This window comes from Thunnus albacares, chromosome 15, assembly GCF_914725855.1.
Source record: "Thunnus albacares chromosome 15, fThuAlb1.1, whole genome shotgun sequence".
NCBI lineage: Eukaryota > Metazoa > Chordata > Actinopteri > Scombriformes > Scombridae > Thunnus > Thunnus albacares.
The window spans coordinates 27,403,981-27,422,739 of NC_058120.1; the positions used below are offsets into that span (position 1 = coordinate 27,403,981).

The 18,759-nt window shown below is 40.3% G+C and overlaps 1 protein-coding gene across 2 annotated transcripts in view; it reads right to left on the reverse strand.

Annotated features, from left to right (window-relative positions):
* Positions 1-10,613, reverse strand: part of LOC122997967 (protein jagged-2-like) — a 67,591-nt gene extending 56,978 nt beyond the window's left edge. The window contains exons 1-2 of one of the 2 annotated variants that reach the window (XM_044374386.1): positions 9,954-10,613; positions 8,673-8,996 (exon numbers count right to left, since the gene is read on the reverse strand). In XM_044374386.1, the coding sequence (XP_044230321.1) occupies positions 8,673-8,996; positions 9,954-10,022 (393 nt within the window). In that variant the 5' untranslated portion in view covers positions 10,023-10,613. The remainder of the gene's footprint in view (positions 1-8,672; positions 8,997-9,953) is intronic. The other variant, XM_044374387.1, reaches the window with a different exon arrangement.
* Between the last annotated feature and the right edge of the window lie 8,146 nt (positions 10,614-18,759).

The window sequence follows — 18,759 nt, forward strand, 5'->3', positions numbered from 1 at the left end:
GTGACCTTTGACCACCACACTGTAATCAGTTCATCCTTGAGTCCAAGTGGATGTTTGTAGCACATGTAATGAAATTCCCTCCAGGCGTTCCTGAGATATTGCGTTCACAAGAATGGGACGCAACGAACAACTCGAAAAAACGCGATGCCTCCGGCCACGGCTGTCGCCTGCGCAGAGGCATAAAAATGACCAAGAAATCTGTCATGCTTAACTGAAAGTACACTTAAAAAATCCTCTCTCAGACAAAGAAACTTGCCAATAGGGTAAGCATTAAAACTAGCATTAAAATCAGGCCACTGCTTACGGATCCTCTAGCCTCGAGCATGATGGGAATCCAAAATTCCACTTCATAAACTCACAGTGCGAGCCCGAATGAGCCCAATACAAAAATACAAAAAAAAGATCTTTTCCCACTCTGTTTCGGACCAAGGAAAGCAAACAGTAGGTGTGATCACACCCTGAAAGCTCGTAAAACAAGCTAACAAAACTAGAATACAGGAGCCAAGCCATCACGAAATATGTAGAGAGAGAGAGAGAGAGAGAAAAAAGGGGAAGATGGACAAGATAAATACGAGATAGATGTGAGATATAAGGAGGTAAACAAATAGAAGAACAATGGAGGGTTTGGTCATCTATAACCTCCACCTCTCTTTTTCTCTCTTTCCCATCTAGCCTTTCATTATTTCATAACCTCTCTCTCTCTCTCTCTCTCTCTCTCTCTCGCTCTGTCTGTCTCTCGGTGAGGTCCAGCTGAGCTCCATTAGCCCTGTGAACAACTACTGGGAGTCAAGTGGGAAATTAAGCCGCACTGTGTGTGTGTGTGTGTGTGTGTCTCGTGTGTGATAACATGCTTTAATCACCTCAGTGCTCACACCGCATGCATTTCATTACCTCTGCCTCACATAAACACACACACACACACACACACAAAAGCAAACCGTAGAGAAACAACCATAAACTCATAGACGTGCAGGAACCTGTATGCACATTAAACGGTAAATGGACTGCACTTATATATGCAGATAGGATCATTAACTTGCTCTACCTTCCCCCCACTTAGCAAGCTTACAATGCATAATAACATAAAAAAGATAAACAGCAACTAATGATTATTTTCACAATTAAAGGTACCCTGTGGAGTTTTTGGTCCTCTGGAAGCACTATGGAGCAGTTTTTATGGTTTCACACTATTCCAGTGATGTACATGTGGCTGTAAAGCGGCCGCAGCAGCAACGTGCCAGCGAAGGCAAGAGAAGAAGAAGAAGACTACAAGCTAGTAAACATGTATGAAAACGATGAAGGGTTTAAAATACACACACACACTCACAAAAAAAAGAGTTTTGCAGATGTTTTATGTGGAAGGAAAAGCATTCAACGCTTTTGTTAGACCGCAAGGATACACAAAATGCGTTTTGGTGAGTAACTTGCAGAGTAAACATAACTTTTGTTTGTTTACTTTGTAAGTCTGTGAAATGTCAGACTTTTTTTTTTTTTTTTATTCCCATGGCAGGGGGTTCTGGTAGCCGACTGAAGACCTTTGTTGACTGTCGTATCCCTCGATCCGCCCATGTTTCCTGCCTCACTCTGGACTTTCAACTATCAAACAAAGGCAAAAATCTTATTTTTTTAAAATGTTTGTTACAATTTCACCAAAAGTCAAGTTGTCATATTCAAATTGTGTTGATCAACAGTCCAAAACACAAACAAGACTCCAGCAAATATTCACACCTGAGAAAAAAATGACTTCAAACAAATAATCACTCAACCTTATCAATTCATGTCCCGTCATTTGATTAATTGAGCGATCGCTGCAGCTCTAGATAATAAAAAAAACACTCAAAGAAACAATTAATGTGACAGACACATTAATAACTGTATCTCAAGTACACGAAACAAACACTGAGCGATAATACAGTAACACTCCATGAACGAGAAGAAATACTTGTTTCTGATTGGCTGGCAGATATCCGTTAAACAACAGTTACTCCACAGATCCAAATCTGTGCTCAGTGTATGTTAAACTCCCGGTAACCATAGCAACAATAATGTCGCTTCACACTACGTTACCAGTTAAGAGGCCGTGTTATTACCGTGATAATGGACTCTGAGGCATCCTGTTATTAAAAATAATGGATTCCATGAAGGAAACATTAAGGCTTCGGCGTTCATCCATTTTTTTTTTTTTTGTTGTTGTATGAGGTCACCTCATTGTGAACTGTCAATTATATGTAACGCTGACAGTTTCATTATTGACATTATTCCCATTATGCTTGACAACGATAATGTGATGAGTTAAAGTTAAACAGGGATGCAACTAATGATTATTTTCACTATCATTTAATTATTCTCAATTCATGGCTTAAGATATTTGGTCTATAAAACGATAAAAAACGAGTTCCTCAGAGCCCGAATGTCTCGTTTTGTCCGACAAAAAGTCCAAAAATCAAAAAAAAAAAAAAAAAATGCTTCAACTGATATAAAAAACAGAGAAAAGCACCAAATCCTCAACCTGGAGAAGCTGGAATCTGCAAATAGTGAAAATCTATGTTGTAACATTCAAAATGCCTGTTTTATCTGAACAGTCGACATAAAAGAGGCAAAAAAAACCAAACGACAATATGCAGTTTTGATATCACGAGATAAAGAAAAGCAGCAAATCTTCACATTGGATAAGCTGGAAGCAGAGAATATTTGGCATTTTTGCTTGAAAAATTACGAATCAATTATCATAATAGTTGCATTATTTTCTCTATTAACTGACAAATCATGCACAAACTTGTTTAGTATGACTTAAGAGGACATCACATTACATGTTTTCCTGTGTTTATCTTCACCTAAACCGAGTATGAAACTCGTGCCGTCGTTCCTTTTGTCCTCATAAACATGAGACACAAGACCTCTTAATGTGACTGCAGTGTGATTACTACGAGTGTACAAAGCAGCTCCTGTAGACGCATCAGACACACATCAAACCAACTCCGGCAGCAGCGTCATCAATCGATCAGCCGGACAGACGGAGCAGCTAATCACACATTTACACGCCTGTGAGCAGAACCAGGTCATCTGACATGGAACCAGCAGCAGCAGCGGCAGCAGCGGCAGCAGCAGCGTGGGAAAGATGAGCAGACTCGTCACCGCGTAACAGAGCCCTGCTGTGGTCATCCTGCAGGCTTTTAGACTTATTAAAGACACACAGAACAGACAGAGAGAGAGAGAGAGAGAGAGAGAGAGAGAGAGAGAGAGAGAGGGTGCAAAGGAGCATTTTTTTTGGGTCTGAATTTGTTCTTTTCCACTGAAGAACATGTCTCAGTTTATCCTGCCTGCTTCATGAGACACCACTTTTGGATTTTGAGTGTTGCATGGTTGATAAAAAACGGTGGAAATGCATGCAAGAAAAAAGGAAAAGTGCAACTGGAGCTGCTGTCTATGTGCTGCTGTTCGGTCTCTTTGCTCTGGACATACAAAATATCGAGGATGTTCGACAATAGCTAGCTACGGTAGCTAGCTATTTACACACAGCAATGACATGAGAAGAAGCATCTTCATCGTGGTCCCAACAAAGCACCTCTCACCAACAACCTGCAGAAAGTTATGAACATCAGCCTTATACCTCTGAGCCCTTGCTACTCAGAAATGCCATAATTTTGCACGTGAGTGGTACCATAAATGCTCTAAAAATGTAACTTTAAATGCTGTAACTTTTTGTTTTTATGACCAAACAGCACAAATATCCATATATGAATGAATAGAGGAGACTGTCGGGGGTCCAGGGAGATAAAAACCATGTTGATGGGACGTTCTGAGCTTTAGTAATGTCAAAAAATGTACCGATAGAGCTTCTCAACACTCAAAATGAAGACAAAAGCATGGATGTTACTGGAGAAAAAGTCAGAAATTTGATGATTTATGAACCAGGCAAGATCTTCTCTGACTTTAAAGTGGATTTACTGGTGCTGACGTCTTTGTAAAGGTTAGTTTCTGCTGTTTTTTACAGTGTGTGTATGATGTCTGTGCGTTCTGGTTTGACAGAGCAGAACAACAGAAACGTCTCATTTAGCGCCTCACTAATTTTAGATTTATGCATCTGTTGTTCTGACACATTGATTCCTTGTGTTTAACATCACTGAAAGTATTTCCAGCATCATCAGAGACTCTCTAGTTTCTAAACGGCAGCGGCAGGAAACGTGCTGCATCATCACTCACACTCCAACCGTACACCTCGCATCCACGTGGGCATCACGCCCTCCTCCCGCCTCCCGCCTCCTCCTTTTCCCCAAAACTAATCAACCATAAAAGCGTCAGCGAAGAAGAAGAGCTCCTGACGGAAGAGCAGGTGAGCTCGCCAAGGACGCACTCGGCAAAATGAGCCAAAACCGAGTCGATTGTCAGCATGGAGAAAAACACGAGCGAAGGAGAAGAAGAAGAAGACGACTCGCTGTCGTCCAATTGCTCACTGATACTGCTCTCCCGAGCGAGGTGATCTAACACCCGGCGCTGTAATCATAGCCTGTTTTCCTAATGCTATTTCACTAAAACATTTATTCTAGGAAGAGGAGGTAGAGGAGGAGGAAGAGCACGTCTCCAAACAACAGCTGTTCCACCTCTGTCCTCTCAGCTCTGCCAGGCTGGGGTGGGGTGGGGGGTGGGGGGTGGGGGGGGTGGAGGGGGGGGGATTCTGGCAGGAGAGGAGAAGGAGGGGGGGGGGGGCAGAGGCAAGAAAAAACAAGGCCATGAAACTGAAGGAGTGCGCACCCTTGATCCTTGATTTACTCACAGAGGGGTGAGGGGAGGACAGAGCGGCTCTAAAAATACCCCATAAGGAGAGAGGGAGAGAGGGAGATGGAGAGACGGAGGGGAGGTGGGGGTGGGGGGGTGGGGGGAGGTTTGGGTGAGGAAGGAGGAGCAGAAGAGGAAGAGAAGAAGTAAATGCTTGTTTTTGCTCCTCTCACTACTGTAAAAAAAAAAAAAAAACACTGCATCTTAAGTGTCTGCATCCTAAAAATACACCTCCCTCGTGACAGAAACCTCACAAGGAAGGCGAGTTGAGGGTTTTTTTTTTTTTTTTTTTTTGAATTTGAAAGAGGGGCTGCATCCCTCCTCTTCCCTCGCTCCATCGGTCAATCCTCCCCCCCCCCCCCCCCCCCCCCTCCCCTCCTCCTCTCCCTCATCCCTTCTTTCATGAAAAAAGATGTCACTAAAGACCCAAACAGCCAGAGGGGTTAACATGAAGGAGAAATGGTCAGCAAAGGAGAGAAAGAGCCAGAACAATGTCTTTTTTTTTTTTTTCTCCTCCTCCATCGCTAATTCATGTCAGGAACCAGTGGCCCAGATACCGGCGGCCGACCGAAGGAGTCCGCTACTATAGCAGCACCAGAGGCTAAAGGATGCAGCCGCGTAAAAAAAAAGAGACTTTTAGCAACCGACGGCAGACAGTCTGTAGAGGAAGAGGAGGACGAGATGGAGACAGATCTGTTAGTCTCAAAAGAAAATATGTACATTAAAGGTATTTTTTTTTTTTATCATCAGCTAAATACTTTCATCATCACGCAAACAAGAGAATAAAGATGAAGTCTAACAATGAATCAAAGCACAATGGCTTTGAGCTCCTTTTGCTTTAATCTAGTCACTTTTAATCATCCTACAAGTGGAATTATCAGTCCGCAGTCAAAAATCTGAATCATATTGTGTAGAGAGATAACAGACCACTTAACAAAGCCTCTGATTTCTTTTGTAAGATGAACTCCTTTCATTTAGGGATGTTTTTCAACTTCTAAAAAAAACTGTCTTGTCTTTTTTAAGCAAACAGCCTTCTAGTTCCAGACAGATCGAGCGTGTAGATAAAAACTCCTAGCATGTCACTATTACCATGGTGCACGATAAACGTACAAAAACATTCAATTAAAAGATTCAAAGCGTTAAAGAAGATGAGTCCTGACCTGCACTTAACTTCTGCTCCGGAAGCAAAATCACACCTCGGTTGAAGATCGGAGAAGCTCGAACACATCTGCCATCAGGTCAGAATATTTACAACTCTGCTGTCTGTCTCCTTCATCAATACGACTTGTTTCAGCTCAGTTGGTCTAATTAGCTCAGTTAGACTAATTGAAGTCATTCATCAAGCAATAAAAAGCCAAACATTCATTCATTCATTGATTCAAGCTTCTCAAATCTGAAGATTTGCAGCTCGAGCAACGTGAAGACGTCCCACCGCACTCTAGGAACCATATTTCACAATTTTATGACATTTCATGTGTTAAACAACTTTTAATATGTTTGAAAAGACAAGTGATGTGGAAGATAACGGCTGGCTGTGGAGCTAGACTGAGATACTGGCTGATATATGAGAGAGGTTTATGTGTCGGCTGATAAATAAGAAGAAATTGCAGAACAGATAAGTTTAACAAGACAGCAGATGTTTTTTTTTTTCAACTGCAAAATGTCACATCTTGGTCACAATCCTTAAAAAAAGAACAAATTGAATTGATCCTTATCACATATGTCAGCTTATGCTATGTGTTCATGCTGATCAGATATTTTAAACTCTTGTATATTGATATCAGTAGAAGCTTCTGCATCTCTCCAGCTGTAGTTCATCGATTGCATCGTTTTGTCAGGTCATATGTGAGGATTCGTCACCGTAGTGATGTTTAAAGCACAAACACGACATGAAACAAACAGCTCCAGATGACTAAAACTCCTCCAAAAAAAAACAATGTGTAAAGATATTTTTAAAAAAAGCTGCTTCGCCCTTGACAGCCTCATCAGAAGACTGTACACTGATACCCTCCTTCCCTTTGTCCCCTCCCCTCTCACACACACACACACACACACTCCTCCACACCGCCTCCCGGGAGGATAGTGGAAAATACTGACCCCACACACACGCCGAGTGAGACAATGACCCAGTAACGGACAGAGCGTGAACCTGAGAGGCGGCGAGGTAAAGGCATCCCCCGGCCCAGATTGACCGAGGGGATCTTCACTTGTTTGAGTAGTTGGTGACACTGATATCCACCGCCTGTGTCACACACAACTTAGTGGTAACCGTATCCGCCCGCAGGGCCCCAACTTACTACTTCCATCTTCCCCTCTGCTGACAGCTGACCATGGGGAGTGATGAATGGAGAGGTCACGTAGCACACACAAAGCAGCCGATATGTACGTTCTGCCGTGAACGCGCTGGGCAAAAAGATTTCTGCCTTTTTTTTTTTTTCACAGCGATTACGGCTGGAACGAGTCTTGATAGTTGGATGATTTTAAATCATTTTAGCAGAGTGGAAACGTCTTAAATCCGTCTGATCCTCCTTGTTTTCTAAAAGCAAGAACACGTTTTGCTTTAGGAGCTGCAACGTGTGAATATTTACAAGATTGGTTCAGTTTCTTTCATTAATCAGTTAGTCTGTAAAATGTCTAAACTTTAAGATAAGATGGGACAGGTTGAGTCCAGACTGATGTCTTCAAGCTGCTTATTTTTTCTGAGCGAGTGTTAAAAAGTACAAAAAGATACTCTATCTAGACTGATATAAAGCACAAATCCTTACATTGGAGAAGCTCCAAACAGGGTTTTTTAGTGTATTTTGGTTTGATAGACTGAGAGTCCATGTGTGAAGTCATTTTTGTGTATTAGTGATTCCTAGAAGTCTTCATTTCATAAAACAAGTGAGAGAATAAAGCGGTGAAATGTCATTATCGAACCAATTTGTGTCAAGACGTGTTGAAATGAGAGAAATCTCATGAAAACAGTTTAATGTGATGTCACCGCTCTGTCAAACAACCCCTTTAAGATGCAATAACAGACAAAAATAACTTGTGAAATGGTCATTCTCACAGTAGTTTTCATAAAGGTCTGATTGCCAACACTGTTCCTGTTTCCCACGCTGGCTCTCCAAATAAGGAGCCGGAGCAGGTTTTGATTGGCTCCTGCTGCTCTGTTTAGATTAGATAATAAATTACCTGCCATTTCTTAATCAACACTCGCTTGGAAATCCTTATTTCTAACCCCCTTCAAACACGTCAATCCCCCCCCCCCATTCCTCCACTGCCCTCCACACACTGTAACCGAAGCCACACAAACAGCAGCTCGCTTGGTAACTCATCAAACCGACACACAACCGCACCGCCGCGCTTGTGCGTAAAAGTCATGCGTCATGCGCTCTGATGGCTTTGACTTTATCAGAAACCGCACCGAAAAGTCTCCGTGAGATTAATACGTGGCTCTCAGGAGCTGTTTGGTGATGTAGAGACACCGAGAGTCTCCAAACGGACACGCAGATGGAAGAATGAGAAGCATGTAGAGACTCAAGACAACTGTGCCAAAATGTGCCAGATTACACTCTGTAGGAGCTCTGATGACTGATTCTAGGCTGCGTCAGGAAAAAAACTCCACTTCACACCAACTTTAACTCTTGTAATTCTGCATTTTACGGACACAACATGGATCAGCACTGAGGTGAATCCGCGTTTTAGTATCATAAAATACTAAACTTTGGTCACACTCACAGCCTGAGAGAGTCAGTGATCAGTCAGGTGGTCTGATGATGCATCCAGATGGTTAATCAGCAACTTTTACACAATCTCTCCTCAAACATCAAACATCAAAAAAACCCCCGTAAAAGATCAAATCTGTCATATTTCACACCTCCTCAAAGCGACACAATCCACGATCCACTTACCGGCCACGCGAACTGGAAGGGAATGATGATCTTCCCCGCATCGTTGTTTCGGTTCTGTCCGGTTTTCTGGCCGCCTTTGAGCTGAAAAGTATTCCCACCGATAACCTTAGTAGTTTCCGAGCCGTACGTGCACTGTCCACCGGTCGTGACCTCCGCTTGATATTCCTTTAAACACACTTTGAAGTAGGTGTCGCACTCGTCCGCGCCGCAGTGGCCCTCAGCCGCGCTCTTCTCCGCGTCGCAGCAGTCGCCGTTCAGGAGCTGACCTTTGGGGTTTTCCACCGAAATCAACTGCAGCTCGAAATAACCCGTGGACTGAGACACCTGAGGAGAGAAGACGACAGAGAGTGAAGGGAGCTGCGTGATGTGGTTAAACCGTACAAAATGTTTTCTCCTTATAAAAGTGTCATTTTACGCCACATGATGGTGTATTTATCTCTACAAGTGTTTCAGGATCAAGTGCTAAACAACAATAACAGCATTTTCCAGATAAAAAAACCCCCCTTTGATTCATGTAAAAATGATGTTTCTCATTTGGAAACGTGAGGAATCATCTCACATCGTGCGCAGTTTTAAGGTGAAAGCGCGACTCTTCTACTCATATTTGTTGCAGTACAGTCACTCTGCAGCCAACACTACTACACTGTACATGTTGGCTCAGTTGAACTTCAGTGCTTGACAACACGACCTGCTGCTGCTTCACAATCTTCCTTCTTTCAAAACGAGTCGCCAGAAAAAAAACAAAAAAAAAACAAAACGAGAAATAACTCTGATCCGAGAGATGAAATATTAAAGATTTGGTTGCTCTTCTCTGGAAATATTTCTACGCAAGTGAAGCAGCACTGGAGACATGTGAAGCTATTTCACCAGACATGCTCTGTTATAACCAAGCAGAATGAAGGTTCAGTTACTGACTGAACTTTAGGGGGAATATTACCAAAACTTTGAGCATAACTTTTATGTTTTTATGAGTAGAAAGAGCAGCTGATTTCTGTTACAAGACAAATACACAGCTCATGACACAGGAAACGTTGTAAAATGTTCCTGTTAAACTGCAAACCTAATTTATCTCCCTGAAGGAAGAGCAAATTTAGAAATTCCCGAGATCACATGATTCAACAGTCGAGCACGCAATTCAATTAAGGCTGGAATTTAACCCCCTCTACAAAAAAAAATAAATAAATAAAATAAAAATTAAACTTCCAGTCGATTGATAAGTTAAAACACCATCATAAAGCATCATCTCCCACCTTCCAGATGAATAAAAATAAAAGTTCTCACCTCAGCGCACAGCGTCAGGAGAAGGCACACTAGTGAGAAGCGGTGCAGTTTCCCCAGATTATTCCACATGTCTCCGGCTGCTCGGTGTTGGTTACCATTAGGGAAATGAAAGATATGTATGTCTCAATCAGTCAAAAATAATGAAGAAGAAGAAGAAGAAGAAGAAGAAGAAAAAAAAAAAAGCAAAGTATCCTCCTCCGCCTGGTGTCCGAGGCATGCGCGGCGTGGCTGCTCCCCGGGATGCCTGCAGGTCTGGAGGAGGAAAAAGCGCACCGCTGCTGCTGCTGCTGTTGCTGCTGCTGTTGGTCCACGGACGCACAACAAGACGCGCAAACTCCACTTCCCTCCGCCGCTCGACGCACTAAACAGCATAGAAGGGGAGCAGCGGTGCGTCTCTGCCCAAAGCCAGAGCCGGGCGCTCCCAAGGTGACGGACGGCTCAGTGGACCAATCACAGGCAGCATGGGTGGAACGTTTGTTAGACGGGAGCCAATCAAGGAAGAGGGGCGGGAGGAGGTGTAATGGGGAGGACGCCTGATGGATTTATGATTGAAGTTTTCTCACACAGAAGCTTGTATTTGTGTTTTTTTTTTATGTTTACACCGTCAAACTGTGTTATAATGAAAAATACGCTTCTTAGATTGAAATATAAGTTTCACCCCAATAAAGTCAAAATATGATTTTGTTGCAACTTTTATGCAGAAGTTGAATTCAGAAGCTTAATGTTAAAACAGTAAGAATGAATAAAAAAAAAACAGTTCAGACTATAAATCAGAGCTGTAAACAATCAACAATAACATGCAGAGAGTTGTGATTGTGTTCAGTGAAGGACACCTGAGATGCTTCTTCACTGAGCTGCAGAGGAGGAGGAAACACGGCTGTTAGCGCCCTCTACCGACCACACACACACACACACACACACACACACACACACACACACACACACACACACACACACACACAGTGAAGTGACAATGATTAGTGGAGACCCACTACACTGCATTTAATCAAATATTGTAGTTTTTGAGGTACATTTACATTTTATTCTGATTGAAATCAGAGAGAAATATTCTACTTTTTGTCTTTTTTTCCCTCAACTGTAACTTTTTGATTTTGTGATACATGAGTACTTTTTCCTGCAAATACTTCACTTTTACTGAAGTTTAATCTGTTTGCAGGACTTGTGTTATTTTTTTACTTAAGAGTATATACAGCAGAATATGGAAATTGTTCAACATTTAGCTTAGAAATACACACATCAAATTATCTCTTATCATTTCTGCCCTGATGAGACCCAAAACTGGTCCATGTTTTAAATCATTATGCACACCATAGTCAAGGATTCTGATAGAACTTTTCACTTGCTTTTAAAATCAGAAAACACATTCAAAGAAACAACCCAAAAAAACGATAAGAGGAAAATTTAATGTGCTTTTTATATCAAGGCAAAATCAACAAAACAGTCATAAAATAAATTAGGAAACAATCTTTTAATTAAAAGCTACAGTTCCATGTTAAAACAAAGGAAACGTCTGCTAATGAAGGTCTGCATGGATTTAATGATACGATGTTGCATCATCAACAGTTTTACCTGCCTGACAGTCAAACAGTCCAGAACAAGGATGTTTCGTTGGTTCTCAAAAATGTTCACCTCTGTCAACATAAGACACTAGTAATCTGAACTCTTTGTTGTTCGGGAATTTCCAATTCCTGTCAGATTCCCCGAAATTCACTGAAACACGGAAAAAGATGCTAAAAGACACCTGCGAGTTGCTCAGCACACCCACAGCTGCCTTCAGGGCCTGGAGCCTTTGTTTATTTATGGCTAATGTGGTAACACACTCAAAAAACTTTATACAATACTGAACAAGCCATTGTCTGAGGACAATCTTTCTTTGTTTTACAGCGCAGTCCTCCATGGAGTCACATTCAAGCTGCACGCTTCTGCAATACGTAATTGGAATATAATGCTCAGTCATGCAGTAATGCAGGTCGGTCAGGATGGTGAAAAACCAACAACTGATGTTTACCTTTTCAACCACTTAGAGCCGAAAATCCCACATTCATTATCAATCACTCACCACCTGTAGGCGTGGAAGGTGCTTCTGATAATATATGTCTTGTTCCTTTATGGCCACGACTGTCGCTGGCGCAAAGACATAAAAATGAAAAATCAACTCACTTTGTATATTAAGTAAAAGAGACCGGGAATTGGGGTATTATTATTTTGTATCCATAACTTTTTCTTAAAACAGAAGATGTTGTGAAAGTGTCAACTGTAAATGAGCGTATTCATCCATGGAAACAAGGAAACTCCTCAATATTCTGACTTTACGAACACACTTAGTGTAACAAGGAGGGATTTTATCTTTCATAGTATATCAGATTTGTTCTAAATATGGATTTAAAACCTTTACAAACAGTAACTGATATGTTGTTAACAGGGTTGATGAAACTTATGCATGTTGATTATGTGAAAAAAAAGATAGCATGAGATGACGGCACATTTTTCTGAGCAGTACAGTAAGGATCTACTTCATCCAAAGACAGTTTAAAGACTTTTAAAACAGTAAAGTCAAACATTAAGAATGGGAAATGGCACCTTTTCATATAGCAAAACATGAATCCAGGCGGGTTGCAGCTTCTGTCCTCCATGAAAGAACAAACTACAAACTTACAATGACACACAGGTGTTTTAATTGTTTTCATTTGTGGATGCCGCGTCTGCATTTTGTGAGAATAATCATATTTTAATAAGACTCTGAATCTACAGTCGTGCTTGCAGGTCAGGTGCACAGTGGTATTTTGAGCTAAACGCTAACGTCTCCATGCTAACATGCAACACAATGACATTTTGTTTACAATGTTTACCATGTTCACAATCAATAAACAGTAAGTACAGCTGAGGCTGATGGGAATTTTGTCAGTTTTGCATGTATTTAGTCGTAAAACAAAGTATTGAACAAAGTGGAATTTTGACCTGATGGTGGCACCAGATAAAAAGTCAGAAGATGAATTAATGTAGCAAACGTCATGGAAATTTGTGTAACTGTAGTTGTTGAGACATTTCATTCAAAACCACAAATGTCGACCTCATGATGCCGTGAGAGGAAGTCAGAGGATCACCAAAGTCAGTAGGATTCAACCTCTGGGAACCATGAATGTCTGCACCAAATCTGGTGCCAATCCATCCAGTAGATGTTGAGCTATTTCAGTCTGAAACAAAGGAGTGGAGTGACTCACCGACTTTGCCATCAGTATAGCCTTTTTCCATTTTTAGTCATGATGCTAGCACGACTAAAAATGGAATTGAACGTTTAAAAAATAATCAGAAATGTTTCGCAGAATCGTCCAGTGTCGACCTTCTTCTTGATACTAAGTTGTATTTTTCAGGATGTTTTGTGCTTTTGCCAAGTTTCAGACTTCAAAAGTGGAATTTAAGAATTTCAAACCTTCCAGCATATAAAACCCTGCCAATCTGTTACTTCCAAGATTTCATGCTCGCTTCCGTATTTGACACAACAGCCTTTCATTTGGGAGAACGGGGTTGAATCCAAAAGTGTCTCAGATGGCGGGCCATGGGACGGTCTAATAACAGCTGTTTCTCCTCATACAGCTCTTCCTGCAGGCAGCTTCGGCTCGCGCAGACAGTAGATCAGTTCTGCAGGCCGGTCAGTCCGCGGCTGCTGTGTCGAGTCCGACAGGTGGCCTCTGACACCCTGCAGCAGATGTTTCCTCCCAGGGAAGCAGGTGCAGACACACACATACACACATTTAGTCATTTGCACATAGTTGTGTGCATATGACTCATTCACATGCCTGCGCACAGACACAAACGTCTTGTGTTCATCTCTTTACGACGGCTCTTATCAGCGGTGATAAGGAAGTATGTGAAACTCTGCTCCAACAGATAAACTGGGGAAGTAATGAGGTTAATTAACTGCTTAAAACTTACTGGACTTATTGAAGCAGAGGACCGATGACTACTTCACACCGTCACAGAACAGTTAGAGCAGCCTCTATACACTTTATATCTATTCTTCTCAGGGGGAAATACTACCGCTTTACATTAATATAATTACTTTGCAGAACAAATATTTCCTTTTAAGACAAATATATTGAAACAAATGAATGAAACAAGCTCATAAAATATCAAAAATATGTCAGTCTGAAACAAAGGAGTGGAGTGACTCACCGACTTTGACAAAAATGACAAAAAAGACAAAAATGTCTTTTGTCTCTCCTTTTCCTCTTTTGTTCCATCTCCCTTCACTGTAAAGATAAAAAAATATGTGTTAAAACATCTGAATTGCATAATAAGCTATTTTAAAATACAAAATTGTCTTCACAGTGGACTTTACACATGGAAGAACGCTGTTTTCCTTATTTCCGCTACAGCAAAGTACAATTATTCAACAGCAACTAGCTCTAACTCTAGATAGGTAAACATGTTACAGTTAGCATGATAACACACAAACCATTCTCCAGACAGAACATTCATATTAGATGGTTTTGCAAATCTCTTAAATATTTGTGCATGGTAGCTATGTTAGTTTTTTGGATAAGCTCAAGGAAAGATTGTCATTTAAACTGTTGGTAGAAAATGAACCCCGGCATTAAGGGAATAGTCTAACATGCCAAGAATTAGATGAGAAGATCGATACTACACTCATATATGTACATTAAATGTGGAGCTACAGCCAGGGAACAGTTAGCTTAGCTTAGCATAAAGACCGGAAGCAGAGGGAGACAGCTAAGTTAGCCTGGCTTTGTCTGTAGAAATCCACCTACCAACTAAAGCTCACAAATTAGCACGTTTCATCATGTTTGTTTAATTCAGAAACAAACTGATTTAGTTGTGAGCTACGCTATCTGTTTCCCTCCGCTTTTCATCTCAATGCTAAATTAGGCTAACCGTCTCCAGGCTGTAGCCTATGTCTTTGTAAAACATTGTCATGAATGTAAGTCATATCCTGCAGAAATGTCCAATAAAGAAATACTTCCCAGTTAGACTGGACTGGATGATTCAATCGCTCATAATTAAAATACCCACTGGAAGCAAACAAATGGCATCACCTCCGCCAATTGTTGCTGTGAGCCTGTCAACACCCGCAAGCTAACGATTAGCCTGCTTGTTTATGGGACTTTGAGCCGAGCGGCACTTTTCTCCCGCCCAGACATTGATCAACTGCGAGTAAAGACTAAACTTCCTGTCACACCCTTACGTCACTTTTTCTTTGATTTTGCGGGAAACTCAACACAGAGTTGCCAGATGAATTTAGCCATAATTTGCATAAAGTTAAAATGAAGTTTGTCGAGTCACTGGTCAGTCCTGCATCACCTGGAATCCCACAATGCCTTGCAAGGTGAATTGCTTATGTTGCCTCGTGTCATGTTCAGTGGGTCTTTAGAGTTTATGGCTATTTAAGACTATATTTTGCAGCCCTTCTTTAAGATTTAAAGTGATTAGACTTTTATAAAATATTAATATTAATTAATTATAAAATTGTTTTCTCAAATATAATTGACATCTGGTTTATGTTGACCAGCGACATTTTTTCAAATGAAGGAAGCGCTACATTTAAATATTGCACTGAAGTCAGAGGAAGATGAGGCAGTTTTGTTAAGGTTAATGATATATTGTAGTACATATTGTACTTCAAGTCAGTGCAAATGTTTTTCTGTATTAAACCAAGACCATTACTTTTTCCTAAACTCAACCTCAAACTCAAGTGCTGCCAGTATCTAAACGTAACTATGAAAACGTTGAATAATGCTGTATTTACTAGAGACAATTTGGTGGAAAACAAACGAAATACGTTGTCACAGAATATTTTACTCCTACGTTCAGTATCAACACTTCTACATCTTGCCAAATACGTTAATTAACATTTTCTCATGTTGAGAGACAACATAATTCAGCCAGCATTATGTTTCAACATATTAGCTGTCGCAATTCAATCATATATGAACACAATTTCTAGGAGACAGGGCATTGCACAGTGCCAAATTTTTAATATCATCACTTGAGAAAATAAAAGTCTTGGGAGTTGTGTTTTAGCATTAAATCGATCGATATTTTACTCACTTCTCTGAGGAAGAATTGTCTTGAGAGAAGAATAATAACATCATGTACTGTACAGTGTGTAGACCTTCTGCACATGTTGATTCCTGGTTTGCAGATGGAAGGGTACAACTTAAAAAAAACTGTTTTCATGACAGAGAGAAAGGATTAAGAAATTCAGCAGGAGATAACCTCCCATCTCACATTGCTGGGGCCTCTAATGCGGAACAAAGACTAAACAAGAGCCCTGCTGAAGTCTACACACACTGATCTGATATGTCCTGCAGTGCAGATATGATGCCGCTGTTTACGATCACCGCACCACCACATATAATACTCCAGCTGCTGCACATATGACTGTTTCTCAGAGGAAATTAAATGCTCTCCATTAAAATATTATAACTATTAATATATTATGAAGAAAAACATGTCAGTAAACATGTCAGTACAGAGTTCTCATTTATATTTGTTTTGGTTTCTCTTTTGAAATTGTCATTAACCCGTAGCATGCTGTCTATATAAAGTTATATGCACTGTTTACTGCGCCTTTACTTGAAGAGTAATTGTACTGTTACTACAATTTAGTGCATTGATTTATATATTCTACTGTATTTATCTGTATCATGCCATGTCATGTCCTACTTTGCATGTGTCCTGTATCACTTTACAAGCTTAGAAATTCCTGAACATATATCACACCTGGTGATTAGGAAGTCCTGAGTCAGCTCTGCAGGTGAGTGCAGGCCAGCGCGTGTCTACCTGCGTAGGAGTCGTCATGATATCTGACTCCCTTTTACTTTTTTATTGCCACATTCATTTGAGCTGATGACTTCTTAAAAGGTTATGTTTACTCATTTGCAACAGGAGGTAGATTTTGAAAGAATCAGAATGCCTCAGGGATTACGTTTTTTATCGATGTAATCGCAAAAAATATGTTTTGGTTGTATCTGCAAAGGTTCCACAAATGTGCTGAGTAAAAACAAGCATAAAGAAAAGTTGTTGAAGTTCATTCAGTGTCAAATCCTCCAACATGTATGACCAAATTCCCATCAGCCACAACTGTAGTTTGTGTTTATTACTGATTAGCAGATGTTAGCAGGCTAAACTATGATTGTAAACATTATAACTGCTAGACATCATCATGTTACAGTATCATTATCTATAGTCAGGTTTCCATCCAAACGTAGCAGCAATTTAAACCAAAATTTCAGAAAATCGCTAAAAGAAAATGTGAATTAATGTGCGTTTCCATCCGCTACTGTTTCACGAGAATAATTGAACATATCAAAGTAAACAGTTGGTGGCGCTGATTCTCCTATCGAGTGCAGAAAAACATTAAAACAACATTAAAACAAGAAGATGAACGTGATACAAACCCTGTTGATAGAGAGCATGACGGACAGTGGACATGGAGAATTGAAGAGCTAACGTCACAGCTTCTTGCTTTTGGAAGTGTTGTGATAACAGCTCAGTGTCAGTTATACAGACACCATAGACATAGACGTGTTGAATAACAGGAGACGAAGAAGAGAGCTCATAGTGAAAAACGTCTCTCCAGCTGGTTCGCTAAATCTGTTTCCATCGCCCTTTGTCATATTTTGCTTTTATTGATACATCAACTTTTTTTTTGCAATATTTTGCATTTTTTTGAATTTCCAGTGTTTCCACTCTTGTTTTTTATAAGCAAACTGAAAAAGCGCATAACAAAAGGTGGAAGGAAACCCACCTATTCAGAGCATGTTAGATACAAATAAATGCATCAGTATTTAACAGCCTTACTATTTACTTTCAAATCTTCAAATATCAGACATTGTTTATTCAGATCAATTTATTTATAGATCACATTTAAAAAGGTGTTGATGAAAAAGTGCTTTAAAGTTAAATAATTATGGAAATCCTAGACTACCACCAAAATCTACTCCATTTTTTCTCTCTGTTTAACAGATTTCAGTCAAACCATCTTACTACCATCACATTACGATAAGATGTTTTTCGTGTTATACTTTCTTAGTTTTCTAATTATAATTACATATAAAATCATTCAGTTTTAAGAAGAAACCTCTATGTTAACAACATACTGTATCAAAAAAGTATTCCAGTGCACACCAAAATACTGGGATCGACACCATTTTTTGAGGAATTACAGTAAAAAACAAAAAGCGTTAAATACGCGTTTCGCACGTTGCTTCGTCAGATTCGCTCTGTGCTTGATTGCTATCAGGTGTGTCTTTAAATAGCCAGGTGCTGGTCTCATACAGCATCTCGCTCTCCAATACAAATTCAAAAATAGGACAAACAACAGGCCATGATTGTTGTAGGCACAGAGAAATAATGTAGGTTAGACATACGAACACAAGTTATAATGTGGCTCCAAAGTCTTCAGAGTATTTTTCCAATATGCTTCCCTTTTCAACAGGGAAGCATGAAAAGGGAAGCATATTGGATGTATACTCTGAACTCTTTGGAGCCACATGGGTTGAATGAGGCATTAAACTTGAGTCCATGTTTATAACTTGTGCTCGTATGTCTAACCTACATTACTTCTCTGTGCCTACAGGTGACCTCATATGTAGGTGAAGTTGAGCTAACATAATTATATGAAAACATAATTGGCAGAAACGGGCACTCCTGACAATTGAGTGTCAATGGAAAAATAAAGATCTTGTGAACTTTAGAACACAAAGGAAGAATGCACTTGACTTTTTGTCACGCTATAAATCTGTTTCACTTCCTAAAATATTAC